The following is a 19,745-nucleotide window of genomic DNA, read 5'->3' on the forward strand; positions in this document are numbered from 1 at the left end:
AGGTTTTTTTTTGCTTAAGCAGAGCATTGCAGACATAGAGAAAGAGGATGTTTCAGAGGGTTCAAGGTTAGAATGGATTTGACAAGAGCTAAGGAATAATAAGGGTGCAATTGCATTGTTTAGTGTAATATATAGACCACCAGCTAATGGGAAAGGTGCAGGGGAACAAATCTGCAAGGAAATTACAGGGTGGCGTAAAAATCATGGAGTGGTTATAATGTGTGATTTTAACTACACATAATCAACTAAGATAGTGATAGTGGAACGAGTGGTGAGGGACTATTCCTAGGTAGTGTTTAAGAGAATTTCCTACAGTTGTGTGCCCAGTCTAACAGGAAAATAGCCAATGTTAGACCTGGTTCTTGGGAATGGGTTAGACCAAGGAAATCATGTTAACAATGGGGGAGTATTTAAGGGACAGTAAACATTGCATAATGAAGTTTAGGATGAGAGTGGAAAATGACATTGGTTGAACCAAAGTTAGAATAATCAGCCAGCAGAGAGTCACCTTCAATCGGATAAGAACAAATCTGAACAAGATAAACTGAAACCAAAGGTTGGCAGGAAAAATAATAACTGAACAATGGATACCCTTGAAGGGGTGATGGTTTGGGGCAGTTAAACTTCCTTTAAAAGTAGGATAAACCAACCCAAAGCTCCTTAGATAACAAAGGAGATAGAAATTAAGTCAGAGAAGTAACAGTGTGCTTATGATAAGTGTCAGCTAAAAAATATAATTTAGAATCAAGCTGAATACAGAACATTCAGAAGAGAGGCGTAAAACAAAGCATTGAAAGTAAAAGGTGATTATGTAAAGACTGGCAACCAGCATAAGGGGAATTGCCAAAGTTTCCTATAAGAACATCAGTGGTAACAATGTGCTAAAAGGAGGAGTATGGCTGATTAGAGACCAAAGGGCGATTTATACTTGGAGGCAATAGTCATGATTGAGATATTAAATGGATACTTTAGCGTCTCGCTTTACCTTCAAGGCAGATACTTTCCATGCCATAGTGACAGAAGAGGAAACCTAGTCACAAGAAAGGTTGAAAATTGATAATGAAGGAATATTGAATAATCTGTCCGTAATTAAAGTTGATAAGGCACTGAAACCAGGTGAGATGCATCCAAGGATATTGAAGGGAGAGGCAGTCGAGAAGGATTACCCTAGCAATTATACTTAGTTTTCAGCAGGTCTGGACCAGCACAGGCTGCTAAGGTGCTAAGCAGGTGGTTAGGCAGAGGGATTGTGGTGAATGTAGATGGCTTGGGGGGAGTGACTAGGGGAAGCATAATGCTTGTGGCAGGACAGGCATCTAGGAAGAGAATGATGTAATGAACCAGACCAAACACCCTCCAAATATATCAAGGAGATAGCTTAGATTCTAACTTTTCTGTTATTTAAATGCAAGTGTAAGATGTTATGTTCCGGATGTGATTTTATTGGTCCACTCCTAGGCTTTAAGTAAAGGATACTTTATTCTTCCAACACAGTTAAAATACAAACAAAAGGGAGGAATTAGTATTGAAATATGTAACAAAATAATACATTATTTAACTACTATTCATCAACAGTTCTAACATAGCGGCATTCCATAAACACACCCTTGGTAAAGGCAGATTCAGCAGAACAGATTGTCCAACAATGGCCCGTTACTGTTTATCAAACCTTTTACTCTGGTCGAATAGCTTACTGTGCATCTATTAACCCCTTCCCAACTAGTCTCTTATTACTTTCTGTGTTTTTTTTTCTCTCCTCTCTGGCTACAATAGCTCCCATACCCTCCCCATTGCCTCTGTTCTGTAACTCTAGTCGAATCTCACTGCATCATGTTACCTTTGCTTTCAAATGTTTTAAAGATAATCACGAAACACAACTGGTTCAATTATGTTTTCAGCAGCTTACCTTCTAAATATAAATTCTTCATATTAAAAGCTCTGACTGGAGTTCAAATATGCTCCAGTCTGGATTGGAGTTCTAAACCATTAGATTCTCAGCCAATTTTACTGATATCACTGAAGTGGTAAAGAATCGCATTATGATACTGCCACTTGATCTATTCTCTGAAATTTCTCTGGCTATGTAGGTCACTTTGAATTTAGAATGGAGCCATAATTTTATTGTACAATAAAGTAAAATCACAGTTAATAGGTATGGAAGAAAAAGGTATGCGATCACTGTAGTGTAGTTCTAACCTCACACAAGTGTGGAAAGATAAACTGGTGTGAGTGATATACAATTGGCAGATCTGTAGTAGCTGTGATGACAAAAATGGAACAAGTTTCTGATAAAGTACAGCATACACAATCCCAGCTATTTTTGTAATCTTGAGCAGTTGACATTTAGACAAGATTTTTAGAAATATATGACAAAGTTACTTTAATAGTTGTTTAAAAATCAGTGAAGCCAAACTTCTGAATTTTATCAGCAGTTTAAATGCTTCTGAGGAAGTGGGAAGGCTGCAGAAAGACTTGGACAAGGTAGGAGAGTAGGCATAGAAGTGCTAGATAGATTAAAATATGAGTAAATGTGAGCTTGTGCACTTTGGTTGGAAGATTAGAGGCATAAATGGGGAAATTTCTAAATGGAGAATGGTTTTGGAAATTTGAAGCACAAAGGAACTTGGGAGTCCTAGTTCAGGATTCTCTTAATGTGAATATGTAGGTTCAATTGGCAGTTAGGAGGGAAAATACCATTCATTTCAAGAGGGCTGGCATACAAGAGGAGGGATGTACTGCTGAGGGTCGAGTCAGACAACATTGGGAATATTGTGTATTTTGTGCTGTGCACATAAGCAAGAATGTGCTGATCTTGAGGAGGTCCAGGGGAGTTTTACACAAATGATCCGGGGGATGATGGGCTTGTCATATGACAAGCAGTTGTGGACACTGGGTCTGTATTCAATGGAGTTTAAAAGGAAAAGGGGCATTTGATTGAAACGTGCACAATACTGAGAGGCCTGGACAGAGTGTATGTGGAGAAGATGTTCCCGCTAGCAGAAAAGTCTCGGACTCAATAGCAGATCTTCACAGCGAAGGGACAACCCTTTAGAGGCGAGATGAGGAGGAATTTCTTCAGCCAGAAGGTGGTAAATCTGTGGAACTCATTGCCATGGTGGACCTGTGGAGGTCAAGTCATCGAGTGTATTTAAGTTAATGACATATCAGGAGTTACAGGGAGAAAGCAGGAGAATGGGGTTGATAAACATATCAGCCCTAATCAAATGAAGATGAATTGTATGTCAGCCTTTTATCCTAAGAGGGCTGGAGTGCAAAAATTAACTTGCTACATTGCTAGAGGACTGGTGAGATCACACCTGCTGTACAATGTACAATTTTGATCTCTATATTTAAGTAGCTTTATATTTGCACTGAAGGTGATATAGTGTTGTTCATTAGATTGGTACTTGAAATAACAATGTTTCCCAACAAGAGACTGAGTAAATTGCAGTTTTAAAAGACACGAGTTAGGAAGCATGGACTGGGAGCAGTTGTTCCATGGTAAGGGAACTATAGACATGTGGAGATGGTTTAAGGAACAGTTGTTGGGAGTGATGAGTAAATATGTCCCTCTGAGACAGGCAAGACGGGGTAAGATAAAGGAACCTTGGATGACGAGAGCGGTGGAGCTTCTAGTGAAAAGGAAGAAGGTAGCTTACATAAGGTGGAGGAAGCTAGGGTCAAGTTCAGCTAGAGAGGATTACATGCAGGCAAGGAAGGAGCTCAAAAATGGTCTGAGGAGAGCCAGGAGGGGGCACGAGAAAGGCTTGGCAGAAGGAATCCGGGAAAACACAAAGGCATTTTACACTTACGTGAGGAATAAGAGAATGGTCAAAGAAAGAGTAGGGCCGATCAGGGATAGCATAGGGAACTTGTGTGTGGAGCCTGAGGAGGTAGGGGAAGCCCTAAATGAGTTTTTTGCTTCTGTCTTTACGAAAGAAACGACCTGTGTAGTGAATGAAACCTTTGAAGAGCAGGTGTGCATGCTGGAATGGATAGAGATAGAGGAAGCTGATGTACTGAAAATTTTGTCAAACATTAAGATTGACAAGTCGCCAGGCCCGGATCAGATTTGTCCTCGGCTGCTTTGGGAAGCGAGAAATGCAATTGCTTCGCCACTTGCGAAGATCTTTGCATCCTCGCTCTCCACTGGAGTCGTACCTGAGGACTGGAGAGAGGCAAATGTAATTCCTCTCTTCAAGAAAGGAAATAGGGAAATCCCCGGCAATTATAGACCGGTAAGTCTCACGTCTGTCGTCTGCAAGGTGTTAGAAAGGATTCTGAGGGATAAGATTTATGACCATCTGGAAGAGCATGGCTTGATCAAATACAGTCAACACGGCTTTGTGAGGGGTAGGTCATGCCTTACAAACCTTATCGAGTTTTTTGAGGATGTGACTAGTAAGGTTGATGAGGGTCAAGCTGTGGATGTGGTGTATATGGACTTCAGTAAGGCATTTGATAAGGTTCCCCATGGAAGGCTCATTCAGAAGGTCAGGAGGAATGGGATACAGGGGAACTTAGCTGCTTGGATACAGAATTGGCTGGCCAACAGAAGACAGCGAGTGGTAGTAGAAGGAAAATATTCTGCCTGGAAGTCAGTGGTGAGTGGGGTTCCACAGGGCTCTGTCCTTGGGCCTCTACTGTTTGTAATTTTTATTAATGACTTGGACGAGGGAATTGAAGGATGGGTCAGCAAGTTTGCAGACGACACAAAGGTCGGAGGTGTCGTTGACAGTGTAGAGGGCTGTTGTAGGCTGCAGCGGGACATTGACAGGATGCAGAGATGGGCTGAGAGGTGGCAGATGGAGTTCAACCTGGATAAATGCGAGGTGATGCATTTTGGAAGGTTGAATTTGAAAGCTGAGTACAGGATTAAGGATAGGATTCTTGGCAGCGTGGAGGAACAGAGGGATCTTGGTGTGCAGATACATAGATCCCTTAAAATGGCCACCCAAGTGGACAGGGTTGTTAAGAAAGCATATGGTGTTTTGGCTTTCATTAACAGGGGGATTGAGTTTAAGAGTCGTGAGATCTTGTTGCAGCTCTATAAAACTTTGGTTAGACCGCACTTGGAATACTGCGTCCAGTTCTGGGCGCCCTATTATAGGAAAGATGTGGATGCTTTGGAGAGGGTTCAGAGGAGGTTTACCAGGATGCTGCCTGGACTGGAGGGCTTATCTTATGAAGAGAGGTTGACTGAGCTCGGTCTCTTTTCATTGGAGAAAAGGAGGAGGAGAGGGGACCTAATTGAGGTATACAAGATAATGAGAGGCATAGATAGAGTCGATAGCCAGAGACTATTTCCCAGGGCAGAAATGGCTAGCACGAGGGGTCATAGTTTTAAGCTGGTTGGTGGAAAGTATAGAGGGGATGTCAGAGGCAGGTTCTTTACGCAGAGAGTTGTGAGAGCATGGAATGCGTTGCCAGCAGCAGTTGTGGAAGCAAGGTCATTGGGGTCATTTAAGAGACTGCTGGACATGCATATGGTCACAGAAATTTGAGGGTGCATCCATGAGGATCAATGGTCGGCACAACATTGTGGGCTGAAGGGCCTGTTCTGTGCTGTACTGTTCTATGTTCTATGTTCTAAAAAGAGAGAATCTCATTGAAACAGGCAAGATTCTGAAGAAAGTTGACAGAGTAGACGCTGAGATGTTGTTTCCTCGAGCTGGTGAGTCCAGAGTATGCGTTCATAGATTTTGGATAAGACAGGGATTAAGAGAAATTCCTTCAAAGAGTCGAGAGTCTGTGGAATTTTCTTGCCCGTGGGTTGCAGATGCTTAATTATTGACTATTGTTTGAGGCTGAGGTAGACAAATATTTGGTCTGGGAGAAGTAAGAAATATTGGGAGCAGGCATAAAAAAGAAGCGAAGGCTGATGATTGTGTTGAATGAGGAAGCAAGTTTGAAGTGCTGTAGTATCTAGTCCTGTTCCAATTTTATATGTCCTTAACTTTTTTATGGCATGTAGAATCTGTGTAGCAGCAGATTAGTAAGGCTTGTGAGACTCTCTCCCTTGGGAGTTGCAGTGGGATCATGAACCTGATGCCCTCTCTCAGGACGACAGCATTTGTGTTTGCACCAATTCTACTCTGGTACTTTGCTTGCTGCTGTCCCTCAGCCAATTATGCAAGACTGCTCTTCACATGGTGGGATGGTACGGTTTGAATTGTAGACCAAGAGCTGCTAGAGGGCATCTTGGAAATCTGATCCTGCAGTTGAATCAAAGGCAACTGTGAAATAACCACAAAGAGAATGTGTGAGGTTGAATCATTGATCTTTATTTTTATAATGGAGGTATTAAATATGGTATGGGAAGGCCAATGCTGGTGAATTTATTTCAGGATCTTGGAAGAGGGGAAGCATTCATAGAGTTTCCTGTTTGGAATGATATGTTGGGAGATGTAGCAAGGAATGTCAAGTCTTAGCATACTCACTCAGGCAGTCGTAATATAGGGAGCTTTTTATTTCAAGCCACATTCTTTTTGCTGCTCCCTCATCAGGTTTCCTTTGGATGTCAAGCAGTGTACTCATGACGGTACATTTGTACAGGATGCTGCTGACCAGCACAAATTTCAAGCTGGGTGCTATCAGTTAATGTCTCCCTCTAACACTGGGTAATTTTCTACCAAGCAAATCATCTGCCCACCTATTCCTGTTTCTCTTTATTTTACAGAGATGTATAGTGTGTGCAGACATGGTTTCTATGTTACCCACTCCTGCCTGGGATAATTTGGTTTAATCTTACTGCGGTTCTTATGGCTGTTGGCAGCTTCCCCTGATTTGAGGCAGCAGGCCACCTTGTAGGAGGCAGCTCAGTTGTGCGATCATCTCCTTGTCGAATCTGTGCGAGCTGAGGCGTTGATTCTGTGTGAGGTGGAGGATTGAGAAGCGCTCTCTGAAAACATGGTGGGCATGACCCTCTTCCCATCGGTCTTCACAGAACTACCTCTCCCTACTCCATTTCTTGGCCATGTTGCACAGCTGAAAGTTTTGCGACTGCAACCCACATACTCCTTGCACGCTCAGTATGTGCAGGTAACCAAAACCCTGTTGTTTCTCTTGAATGCATGTACCAAATTACCAAAATGCAGCACATTTGCCACCTTCATAATGCACTGACTTCACCAACAAAGCTCCATTCCCGTAGTGTGAACCATTTGCAAAATGCAGTGCAGTCTGTGCTGTAGGTATCCAGAAGCATAATGCATGTCATTTACAGCCTTTGGGGTTCCCTTATGTTGGCATCAGCATACTTCATTATTATAGCCATCCTTATTACCTACTGAACGGAAATTTGCAAACTGATTGCAATAATTATTGAATTTGGGCAATTTATACAGTGGTCCTGTGCCAATTTTTAAACAGTTAACCTGTGTTGAAATGCCCAAACTCACCTACCCTTAATCCAGAATATAATTTTGTAGCAGAAACATTGAAAGAAAAATTCAGCTTAATCTGTGATGTTTGCTCTTGAAGTTCTTTATTGATTTATAAGAATGGAATTTGTTTTTCCTTTAATCGTTAATTATTCATTTAACATCATAAAAACATGACCATGACCACTGTGCAATGAAACTTATTTTAGCCAGTCTTTACGTCTAAATAATTCCAGCGGTGACATTTTTTCCCTGCAAAGCTTTATCTTCAATTCAAGTTACCAAGTACAAAAGTAGCCAGTCACTAAAGTTGCTATTGGGCAAAACCTGTGTGAATGTAACCATGTGAGACATAAATTGTAACTTTGGATTTGGATGCACTTTCTTATATTGTCTTTTTAATTCTCAGAATGGAAATTGCAACACTGAATCACTTTAAATCATAACACAAGTATATTCAAAGTTTACTGTAACTCTCAAGATTCATGTTATAAAATAAAGCTGAAAACTGTTTAATTCAGCTTTTTGCTTACAGCTTTTGTTAGTGAACAAAATGATGTTCTTCAAATTGTGATTGTTTCCATTTGATCTTCCAAGGTCATGTTAATTTGTGTGGGGACTGCATCCAGTGTTTCTCTGCTGATAACAGAGCAGCACAGGCAGATTGGTGCTGTCAAAATAGGGGTGTGTCAGCTTACTAAAGCAGTGATACAACACATGCTGCTTCAAACTATTTTTAACTAGCTGTTCTTTGCTGTGATATTGAGCCAGTGTCGGTTGGGCCCTTTTCCTGAATGCATGTTCAGTAGTGAGCCCTGCAATTTTATTTTATTTAGTCAGTTACTTAACAGCCTAACTTTTGATTCACTTAAAACTTCAGTCCGCAGAGTTGATCCAACTGCTGTATGAATTGGGAAGTACGATACCATGATCAGTGAAAGTGATTCTGGAAGTCGACCTTCAGCAACAACAATTAGCACTGTAGCTGTCCAGACAGGAGACTCAAGAATTGTGGTAGCCGTACTGAAGGCAAGTTTACTTTTTCTGAAATGAAATATGCTGTCATTTTACAAGTTTGGAATGACAAGAACTTAGTTTTGATAAGTTTGTCCTGTGTTTTCCTTACCAGCTTCACACCAGTGTAAAATTCTGCATGCCTTAGGAAGAGAGCTTTTTTCTAAAATTCTAAACCTGAAATCTTATGAAAGTACTAATTTAATTTTTTAATGTTACTTCTACATATAACACGCCACTAAAAGTATTCTTATTGTATGTTGTGGTAACTCTGATCACCTGTACATCATTTGTTGTATTTCAGGCTGGGACATGCGTTGAGCTCCAATTGGTTGAATCAGTACCAAATCTGCTTGAAATTGGCAGTAATGCAGAAGAAACCAGGAAAATACTGACTGAACATGAGATCCTTCTTGCTAAACTGAAGGTAACTGAAGGACATTAGTACTCAGCTTATCATTAATTAGGAGCAATTACAATTACTACCAAGGCTGACCTAACTATATATTTTATCAGACTGTCTGCATAGACTGATATTTCTGAAGTCACAAACTGAAGACACAGAACATTATAACCTCTGATGGACATTGCAAAAATGAGAAAAAGTTTAAAACTTTAGGAAGAAAGCTCAAATATTGTAGTGCGCTGGATTTGAGACTTCTGGTGATAGATATTTTGGTGGGGGAACGCGGAGATGATAGGGGTAACTGGTAGACTGTGATTACCGCAGTTCCCTGGGGATCATAATGCTGGAGTTTGGAAGGTTGTTAGTTCGCATGGAGTGAACAGGTATTTGCATTATGTGTATGATGTCCCTTCTGTTGGGTTCTTTGGTAAGGCATAATAGGCTTTGGAAGGGGCAGGAAAGATTCCAACTATCTTAAGTTGATGCTGGATTTCCCAAATGAAATTGGGACTTCAAACATTTGGACCTTGGTGTTTTTCAGAGCCCTATTGGGAGATTTTTTAGTTGACTTACAAGAATAGTACAGAAATTTGACCTCTGGGGACAATACATAGAGCTGTTGGACCTATTTGGGATTTCTAACCACTGAATCCAAGTCGAATTAGTGAAAAGGTGAATGTTCTTTGAAACCATGTGATTTCTTCATTGAGTAGTGCACAGTGGCTGTTGTTATTTATTTCATGATTTTTTCCTTCATGTGGTACGTAAGCCAGCATTTATTAGCTAGACTAAATTACACTTGAAAGTAATTTGCAACTGCCTTTTCTAGAATTGGTGTAGTTAAGTGATGAAGATACACCCACAGTACAGCCTATTGAGGAAGCAATTCTAAAATTCTGATCCATAGATGACAGAATAATTTATATGTGCATCTCACGTCTAACAAAAAAGTATGGACAAAGATGTTTCATGGGAGATTATGAAATAAAATATCCGACAAGTTGCATTGGAGAGATTGGGACCTATGAGCTAATCCACCAGAGAAGATAGAGTTAAGGCATGTCTGAAAAGAAAATAAAAGACAAAGTTGGGAGGTGGCGAGGTCTAGGGTCTGCATTCCAAAGCTTAGCGCTTTGGCAGCTTCACAAATGGTCCCTCAGGTGGAACATTTAAGATTGAGAATGCTTAAGAGGCCAGAATTGGAGAGGCTCAGATATCTCAGATGTTTGTAGGGCTGTAGGAGATTACAGTGTTGGGGAGCAATGAAACATGGAGCAAGTTGAAAACAATAAGGTGACAGCTTCAAAAGGGCCTCACAACCCAACTTTTCTGCAAAGTAAGTGTTGTATACATTCAAAAAGGCCGGTCACAATCTGTGAACTGAACATTTTGTTTCTGATAATGTGTTCCAGTTTATTTTTATAAAATAAACTTCAAGAACATACCGTCTTTATTTCATCAGAAATAATATATTGGGAGACTCAAGGAGGGAGATGAGCTTTCTCTATTATTGTTGAATATGTAATTGAGTGGTTGAAGTGAGAAATCATAAATATATTGAAGAGAAACTAAAGCCTATGAGACAAAATGCAATAGTAGTTTATGATAGATTTAAATGAGCAAAAATTGGAGGAGACATGAGTGGAACATAAATATTATCATGCGCTGATTTAACCAAACATTCTGATTCTATACCATATAAGGTAATTAACTGATGGATATGTAATTTTAGGATCAGCATTTTCCTTGATTGGGTGTCATTGTTGGTCCGTGAATACAGAGACAGCATGTGAGTCGAACTTAGTGCAAGTAGGAACACATGCAGATGAATGTCCCTAGTTTGCAGACAGTAGACTTGAGAAACTTGACAGAGTCAGTTTGAAATGTCATTTCCCCTTGTGTGAGAGTCCAAGACCAGGCCATACAATCACAGATTAAGGGGTCCCTCATTTAAGGTAGAGATGAGAAGGAATTACTTCCTTCAGAGAGTTGTGAATTGTGGGAATACTTTGCCACAGAGGCCTGTCGAGGCTGGATCTTTAAGTGTTTTCGAGACTGCGACATATCATCCATGTGCATTCTCACAACAGACCTATTTAGGTAGAGGCGGGATGCCAAGGGATCTCTTTCCCCTTCCTGACTAAATGCACCTTTGCCTCCAAATTTGCTGGTGACTTGAGTCGTTAGATTCTGGCAAATGCTGTGAGGATACAGCACTGGACGGCGTGATATTATAGTACAGTGAGGATGCAGTAAATGTACGGAATCTGTTGCAGGACTGGAGTGAATCCTAATCAGGAAGTTGAGGGGCAGTTGAGTGATTTGCTGGCCAGGAAGAGATTGAAATTAAACTACAAGATGGCTAATTATGCGCTCAACAAGAGACCGAAGTACTTCCAAGTCAGGTTGGAGTATGACTTTAAGAGGAATTTGCAGGTGGTTTTGTTGTAAAGCTTTTCAGTGATAGAGTTTGAGAGGTTTGCTGGTGTTGGAAGTGGCGGTGAGTTGTTTCAGTGCCTCATGAAGATGGTACATGCGGCAACTACTGTGCACCAGTGATTGAGGAAGTTATTGTAGAATGCGGTGGATGTTTGTTGCCATTTGGTTCTTGTGTGCTGATGGAATCGTGTTCATCTAGTCAAGTATTCAGTCACATTCCTGATGTGCTTTTGAGTGTTAGCAGATGAGTTATGCACCACAGAAATTCTAGTCTCTGACCAGAGGTTTGGCCAGAGCATTTGAATAGTCAGTCATGTTATATTTCCATTGAATGGTGACCCCCAACATTTTGATAGTGGGGTTTCATTGATGACAATCATGTTGCCACCAAAGGAAAATGGCTATACTTTCCCTTATTAGCAATGCATAAGTCGTATGAATTTTACATGCTGTTATCAGCCCAAGCCTGAATGTTACCCTCTGGTGTCCAAAGGGAGCCTGAAGAATCTCAGCTTACATCAACAGACCCTGATAGGCCCTTAAACAGATCCATTGTTGACAGCAACTTGCAGATACGTAGTTCAAGCCCTGCCTTTGGAAAATGGGCTGGAGGTGGGATGGAGCGAAGGAGTTGGCATGTCAGCTGGTGCTGTAAAGTTCCTTTACTCGAACACTTGGCAGAGATTAAAGATTAAAAGAGAGAACGTGTGTATAAGAGATAATGGGAACTGCAGATGCTGGAGATTCCAAGATAATAAAATGTGAGGCTGGATGAACACAGCAGGCCAAGCAGCATCTCAGGAGCTGCTTGGCCTGCTGTGTTCATCCAGCCTCACATTTTATTATCTTGGAACGTGTGTATAGTTGGGAAGAAGAAGCATGCCAGATTGTGGTCGTAGAATGTACCATTAATGACTGGATTCTGCTTGTGATGAATATGGTTGCAACAGTTCAAATTATTACAGATGTGTTCAGTGATCAATGCAGCCCATGCAACAGAGACAAATAATTACACAGTTATAGATGTTGCAAAGTTCAATATTTATTTACTATCCTCCCATGGCATGTAGACATTGCTGGCAAAGCCAATAGTTGCCCATCCCTGTTGCCTTAAGATGGTGATGAGGCACCTTCTTGAATCACTACAATACATTCAGCGTGGGTACATCCACAATTCTGTTAGGAAGGAAGTTCCACGACCTTGATTCAGTGACAGTGAAGGATATAAAGCTCCATGTCATCATGTGGCAGGAACCTGGTGTAGAGGAAAGTTGCTGGTGATTGTATTCCCAGATTTCTGCTGCCTTTGCCCTTTTAGATTAGTGTTTAAGAGTTTAGTAGATACTATCAAAGCAGCTTGGATGATTTACTGCTAAAGTGCATTTCACATATAGTACACACTGCCACCATAAAGCACAGGGCATACAAGGAATGAATGTTTAAATTGGTGGATGAGGTATGAATTGAGCATGCTGTTTTTGCCCTGGATGATGTCCAGTTTAAGTGTTTATGTCGCTGCACTTATCCAGGCCAGTGGAGCGTATTCCATTACAGATTGCAAGGCTTTGGGTGGTCAGGAGGACTTGTTTCTCACCTGGGAATTTCTAGCCTCTGACCTGTTCTTGTACCATTCTGAATTCCACCTACATTGTGTGGCCATGCCTGAGCAAATGTTCACATTGTCTTGTAGTTGCCAGTGTTGTAGCTCCACTGGAACAGCTTGACTAGGGACATAGCAAGCTCCGGAAGTCACATTTACTTGCTTTGTAGCTTTGTAGAGCACCTCTGCCCCGGCCTAATTCCATGACCAACCCTTCCTCTCGTCTCGTCCCTGCCTCCTTGACCTGTCCGTCTTCTCTCCCACCCAGCCGCTCCTCCCACCTCACTGACCAACGCCCACCATTGCCTACCTGCACTCACTATCACCAGCCCACCTACCTTTGCCATCCCCAACCCTCCTCTCTCCATCTATTTCAGAGCCCCGTATCCCTCCCTATTTTTGAAGAAGGGTCCCAACCCGAAATGTCAACTTTCCAGTTCCTCTGATGTTGTCTGGCCAGCTGTGTTCCTTCAGCTCCACACTGTGTTATCTCAGACTCCAGCATCGGCAGTTCCCACTATCTATGATAACTGGTTCAGCCGTACCTTTGATGTAGGGATAGAAGTGGGTATGAATTGTGCCTGTTTTCTGTGTGTGAACAAGGTGTACAAATGTAATCTAAATCCTGAGAGGTCTAGACAGAAACTTCCCATTGGCAGAAGAGACCCAACCAGATGACACTTTATGTTATCATGTTGCCCCTGCTAAATTTGTGGCCCTATTTATGGGTGGCCAAGTAAATGCCACAACAAGCACTACGCCACATGAACATGTAAATTTGGAGCCTAAATCCTGTTACAGTAACACTTAATGAAATTAGTCACTGACCTGCCAGCAGGTATCAAATTCTTCAATATCGTCAGAGGCCACCACTGAAAGATTTAGTTTTTAAAGAAGTTCCTGTTGTGCCTTGAGGTGCAACTGTTACTGCAACTTCCCTGTCTGATGTGATTGTGAGTGCAAGTGTAGTGTGATGGGATTTCTGCTCACTGGGGAATTTTTCAAAATTTGCTGAATTTAGTGATTTTGGAAGCAATCTCATCTATGATGCTGGCTACAGGTGGAAGTTTACCAGGGGCTCAGATGGTTGGATAAATGCCAGTTGGCTTAGGCTTTTGTACACCTGCTGTGTTTTCAGGTCCCAGGCTTTCATATTTGTGACAATCAGCTTTTGAAATATTGAAAGATATATGAAAGATTAAGTGCTGGGTGCCAAACTGCCAACGTCTCCAGGACTTGCAGTGAAATACAGTATAATACAATTTGATAAGGAAGGAGGCTTTCCTGAGATATGTGAAATGATCATGAAAGCAGGTGAACCTTGCCATTTATGCATTTCTGCTTAATTAAAAGCAAAGTGCTGGAAATCTGAAATATAAACGGAAAACGATCGAGAAAGTCAGCAGACCTGGCACCATGTTTGGAGAGAAAACCAGCGGTAATGTTTCGAGTCCAGTATAACTTATTTTCAGACGTCTGAGTGTTTCAGCTCAGAAGAAAGTATAAGTGAGATGTCACAGCCAAAATGGCACTGTACTTAACAATTGTAATTTGCTTTAAAGAGATGTATGAAAAATCTTTTCACAGTTTGTAGTTAAGGTATAGAACTGTGGTGGAGGCAGGTTTGTTTGAGACATTCAGGAGAACTTTGCATGGTAATTGGAGAGAAATAGTGTAGAGGGACATGGAGGTAAAGCAGGAGATTGTCATTAGGTAACAGATCTCATGCAGATACAATGGACTGAATGGCCCCCTCTGCGATTCTCCTCGAACAAGCCTGCGATTTACTGTTTAAAATCACTCTGCATCAATGTTTAGAAGGGCTCCAAGACCATAGCATATATACCTTGCAGAACCTAGAAATCTTTTACATCCTATACCTGTGCCTGTAAGCTTGCTTTCATTCACAACCTAATGGATACATTTGTTGAAAGCATCAAATTCTGTGCAATTTCATGCACCTTTCCTCATGACCACTGCAGTTCTTGCTGGGTAAATGGGATTGATTGCATCTCATGGCAACTATAGTGAATGCATGCCTTTGTACACATCTAAAAGGAGAAAACAATTGTACAAAAGGTCCCTGATTTACAAATGTCCGATTTACGAATGTTGACATGAACGCAGTCTCATACAGGGATATAATTTTAAAGGCCTGACATCTGAACATTTCCTGCACTTTCAAACGGCTCCTTTATATTGCCATGCATTGTGTTCCAACTCAAAACAAACCCATCCAAGACTGTACAATCAACTTGATGTTTGTGCCTCAAGTCCTTTAATGATGTGTTGTTATAGCAAGTTACAGTGGGGAAATGTTGACACACAGTTGGCACAAGGCAATTGACTGGTGCCCACAGTGCATGCAAATATTCAAGTTTGTAATCTTGTGACAGGATATGATGAAGGTGAGGGGTCTGGCTTAACCTTGGACATGATTGAGATTTTAATATTTTTTGTTGCATTTTCAGGAGAAAGAACATGTGGTGGCAAGGGAAGTATGAGGTGGGGACTATTAGCGAACTTTAGCATCATGTTAAAATGTAATGATGATCTAGGGGCTTCGTAAAACGGGTACCCACATAGATGGAATTCAGAAATATGTGCACTGTGGAGGCCAGCAAACTGATACAGAGAAGAATTGGTAATAGCAAACACAGTCATAGTTAAGTTTAGAGCAAGAATAAAAAGGATAATGAAGAATCTAAGTGTGTCATCGTACTAGGAAATAACAACGTTCACTCTGATAAAAGATCTGGTTCAGCTAAATTAGGCTGGAAATTTAACATGGTGATAGATTAATGAAAATGTGTTAGATTGAGTCCAAGATAAAATTGAAAGTCAAAAGAGTTTTGCAGCTAAAAGTAAAAGCTAAACTCATACTTCAAAATGCTACCTGATAAAATTAATGATAACAGTACTGAAGATAATTGTGAATATAAAGTATGATGGATGTGAAGGAGCTATTAGACAGTGTTAAAGGAAATATTTTATGAATGTTTTATGTTAGTGTTTACAAATGTTGGTATAACGTAATAATAAGTCTTCCTGTATAAATTAATAGAATGGAGTCAGGCCAGAGAGTCCTAATGGAGTACATCATTGCTTATTGCTAGATATCCAAAGATAGCAGGAGTTGTTCAGAATTTTTTAATACAAATATTATGCTATTGGATAAGAGAGGAGGCAATATAATATGTTCCAAAAGAATGATAAAAAGACAAAATTGTGTATCTGTAAACCTGCTGGTCTACTATCAGTTATGTGCAAACTTGTAGGTTGACAGTTTCTGATTATGTTAGTAATTATTGAAGCATGTTTGTCAACAATGCAGGCTGTCATTAATTAACCCAATATTAATTGTTTCTTTGGAAGAAATTATTGGATAAACCGTATGTAAATGGGAGATCCACCATATATGGATTTTCAGAAGGTATAATGTAGCTTAGAAGAATTATGTGAGAAGAACTCAGAAGTGTGATCTCAGAGTAATAAATCTGAATAAATAAAAGATTTGACAGACAAATGAGAAACTGTTATGATTGCTTGGATATAGAACGAATAGAAATGATAACTTTGAGGTTGGATGACTTTTCCTTATAAGATTCTAGTGTCAAGCATGCAATTCAGCACAGTGGCTCAGTGGTTGGCACTGCTGCCTCACAGTGCCAGTGACTCAGGTTCAGTTCCAGCCTTGGGCCAGTATCTGTGTGGAGTTTGCACATTCTCCCTGTGTCTGTGTGGGTTTCCTCTGAGTGCTCCAGTTTCCTCCCACAAAGATGCACAGATAAGGTGGATTGGCCATGCTCAATTGCCCTTAGAGTCCAGGGATGTGCATGTTGGGTCGGTGGGGGATGGGATGTTCTTCGGGAAGTCAGTATGGACTAGTTGGGCTGAATGGCCTGTTTCCACACTGTCGGGATTCTATGAATCTATGAAAACTCGTGGAGAAGTCAGCTTGTGATCAGACTCCTGAATGGAAAGCATTTGCAACCTGGAAAATGAGAAAAGGATTGACAATCTCCCAATCTTTGCTGTTTTGCTGTCTGAGGGATGAGCTTTGAAGCTAGTGGAGCGACAAAGAAGAGAATGAGTAAAAGGTAGAAGTTGGGTATCAGGCTTATCTCAACACCTTTGGAATAGGTTGGGTCTCTCCTTAGGGCCTTTGGCCTTATGGGCATTGTGAGAACTCATTTTGCCTGATGTCTACCCTGTTTTTAACATCCACTCTAGGTATTTGCATTTCAAAAAATGTCCCTACTTTTAACAGGATGAATTGCAAATAGCATAGAACTGTGAAATAATTTTGGTAAAACACTTACATAAAAAAATATTATATTGCATCCTTCTTGTTTAAGAAATCTATCTAACCTATATGGAACTGAGAATTACATTGAGCCAACAGTGTCTTTCATTTTTGATGGCTCTGAAATGGCTGTTAATTGTTTTGATTTTAATCAAACACCATTCAATGACCATCGCAAAATTAAAACATAATGCCTACTCTCAACACCATTTTGTGCTTCTATAACAAAAGGTTTTTCACTTGCCCTCTCTAAAATTTCGACCCCACACCTTCCTTTCATCAAGAAGCAACCATCATTTCTCCTTCTTTTCACTTTATTCTCAACCACCAACCTTGTCATTGTTTCCACCTTCTTCATCTTAAAAACCCTCATCATTTCCTCCCTCATGACTTTCCAAGATGTGAGAAAAATCTTGGAGTACGGGGAATGGATGTTAAGATTAGAGATTAAATATGATTCCGACAAATTAGTGAAATTCAAAAATAATCCAGAATAACAGAGACAATTTCAAGCTCAAGTCATGAAATCTTCCTAATTTAAGTACTCCCTGTTGTATTTGCAAAGGGTGGTGAAGAATAGAATTGGAGCCGATCTTTACACCTCCTTAATAAGCATTCATTTATCAGTAGATGACAAAGTGTGGAGCTGGATGAACAAAGCAGGCCAGGCAGTGTCTCAAGAGCACAAAAGCTGACATTTCAGGCCTCTTTGATGAAGGGTCTAGGCCCAAAATTTCAGCTTTTGTGCTCCTGAGATGCTGCCTGGCCTGCTGTGTTCATCCAGCTCCACACTTTGTTATCTTGGATTCTCCAGTATCTGCAGTTCCCATTATCATTCATTTATCAGTATGCAGCTTACAGACATTCACTGCCTCATTCAACACCACAGTTCCTGGCTGTGTCCATTTATTTTTAGCAACTGAAGATATTTTCAAATCCATCTATTCAGAGATGCTATTACATATGTCTAGAGCATGTGGGACTTGAACCTAGGCTTCCTGGCACAGAGATAGGGACACTGCCATTGCACCTTGAAATCCCCTTATATGAGACTGCAATGAATCACCAATTAGTTGCCCATCACCTTCATGCAAACAAGAATCTGAGGATCAATGTGCAGTTATCTGGTCAGTCATTTGTTTTAATGTCCCTCTCCTTCTGATGTCTGAAATTCAGGTAATTTTAATCTTGTATATCGATTAGTCATGAGACCAGTTTCTACTTTCTAGAAATAGGTTAAAAGTTGTTTTAAGTTTTAACCTCGGTACAACCCAAACCCTAATTTTGTCTTTTAGTTTTATTAACTTTATCCTGGAGAACCATAATCGAACATTTTCTTTCAAGTCTAGGTAAATATTTTTTGGAGAAGATTTTGGGCTGTGCTAACAATTTCCAAGTAGAAGTTGACTTTTTGACAACCTTATAGCTGAAGCCCTCATTTCCTTTTAGTGTTTTCTTAAATGTAATTTTAAAGATTTTAAAATTACATTTCAACACGACATGGTATAAATACCAAACAAGATATATCAATTCAAGCAACAAAGCCATTTTAATGCATTTAGTACATTAAATGTGAATATTTTCATTTTCAATCTTCATGTGCTCAATTGAATTATATTCAGTAATAGTGTTGTCTCTTGTGGCCCAAAAAAACTCAACTGAGAGTTTGTAAGAAATGGCGTTGCTGGAGTCAGAGATAACACAGTGCAGAACTGGAGGAACACAGCAGGCCAGGCAGCATCAAAGGTGTAGGAAAGTTGACGTTTCAGGCTGGGACCCTTCTTCAGAGAGTTTGTTTGAGATAAGCTATGGAATTGTATATATACCGAGCTTCAATTCACCCCTTCCAATGAAATTAACTGAAGGAATTTGGTTACAATGCATATACCAATTGATACCTTTAAAATGCCTTATGACCATTTCATTGTCAAACTGAATCCCAACAGAAAATAACTTTCATGCCAACATGAAAATTTTACGTCTTAACATTGTATGAATGTCATTGGGTTCTGGAACATTTTCATAGTTGAGGAATGGCAGCTATTGCAACCCAATGAATACTCATTAAATATTTGTATGATTAATATAGACACAATTCAGCTGGACCCCTGTTGAAACTTATTTCCCTTGGGGCCTAGTGCCATATAATCTGACATCATCTGACATCACTGATGATGCACTCTAGCTCTTACACAATAGCTGTTAATCTTTTATGCTACTTCTCAGTTGTAGTCTTTCAAACTGTACTTGAACATGGCTTGGAGTCCAAACAAGGCAACCACTTTATTCTTTTAAATAGCTTTTGTATCCTGAATGTCCATTGTAGTGACAATAACAAGGTCAGCCAGGTGGACCTCATAGAATATGAGTTCCTTGATTGGGACTGTTAATCTGGTCCAATCAGGGAGCCTTGGCTGATAGATATTGTCGGAGGTTCTGCTCACTCTGAGCACTGGCTCTCAGGAAACCAGACCAGTGTCAAGCACTATGCACATGTAAATAAAGGCTGCCTTGGTGGTAGGAAACCAGCCTAATCTGTGCTGTTCTGAATTAATGTTTACTCTTTACTCTTAAAGCCTCAGTCAAGTGTCAGCCTAC

The 19,745-nt window shown here is 40.4% G+C and overlaps 1 protein-coding gene across 1 annotated transcript in view; it reads left to right on the plus strand.

The window, feature by feature from the left end:
* Window positions 1-8,137: 8,137 nt before the first annotated feature.
* The window catches only part of ccdc141 (coiled-coil domain containing 141), a 137,038-nt gene continuing 125,430 nt past the window's right edge, over window positions 8,138-19,745 (plus strand). Inside the window, exons 1-2 of the mRNA XM_048535414.2 lie at window positions 8,138-8,411; window positions 8,701-8,823. Of these exons, the coding sequence (XP_048391371.1) occupies window positions 8,310-8,411; window positions 8,701-8,823 (225 nt within the window). The 5' untranslated portion in view covers window positions 8,138-8,309. The remainder of the gene's footprint in view (window positions 8,412-8,700; window positions 8,824-19,745) is intronic.

Source organism: Stegostoma tigrinum, chromosome 7 (assembly GCF_030684315.1).
Source record: "Stegostoma tigrinum isolate sSteTig4 chromosome 7, sSteTig4.hap1, whole genome shotgun sequence".
In the NCBI taxonomy this organism is placed as follows: domain Eukaryota; kingdom Metazoa; phylum Chordata; class Chondrichthyes; order Orectolobiformes; family Stegostomatidae; genus Stegostoma; species Stegostoma tigrinum.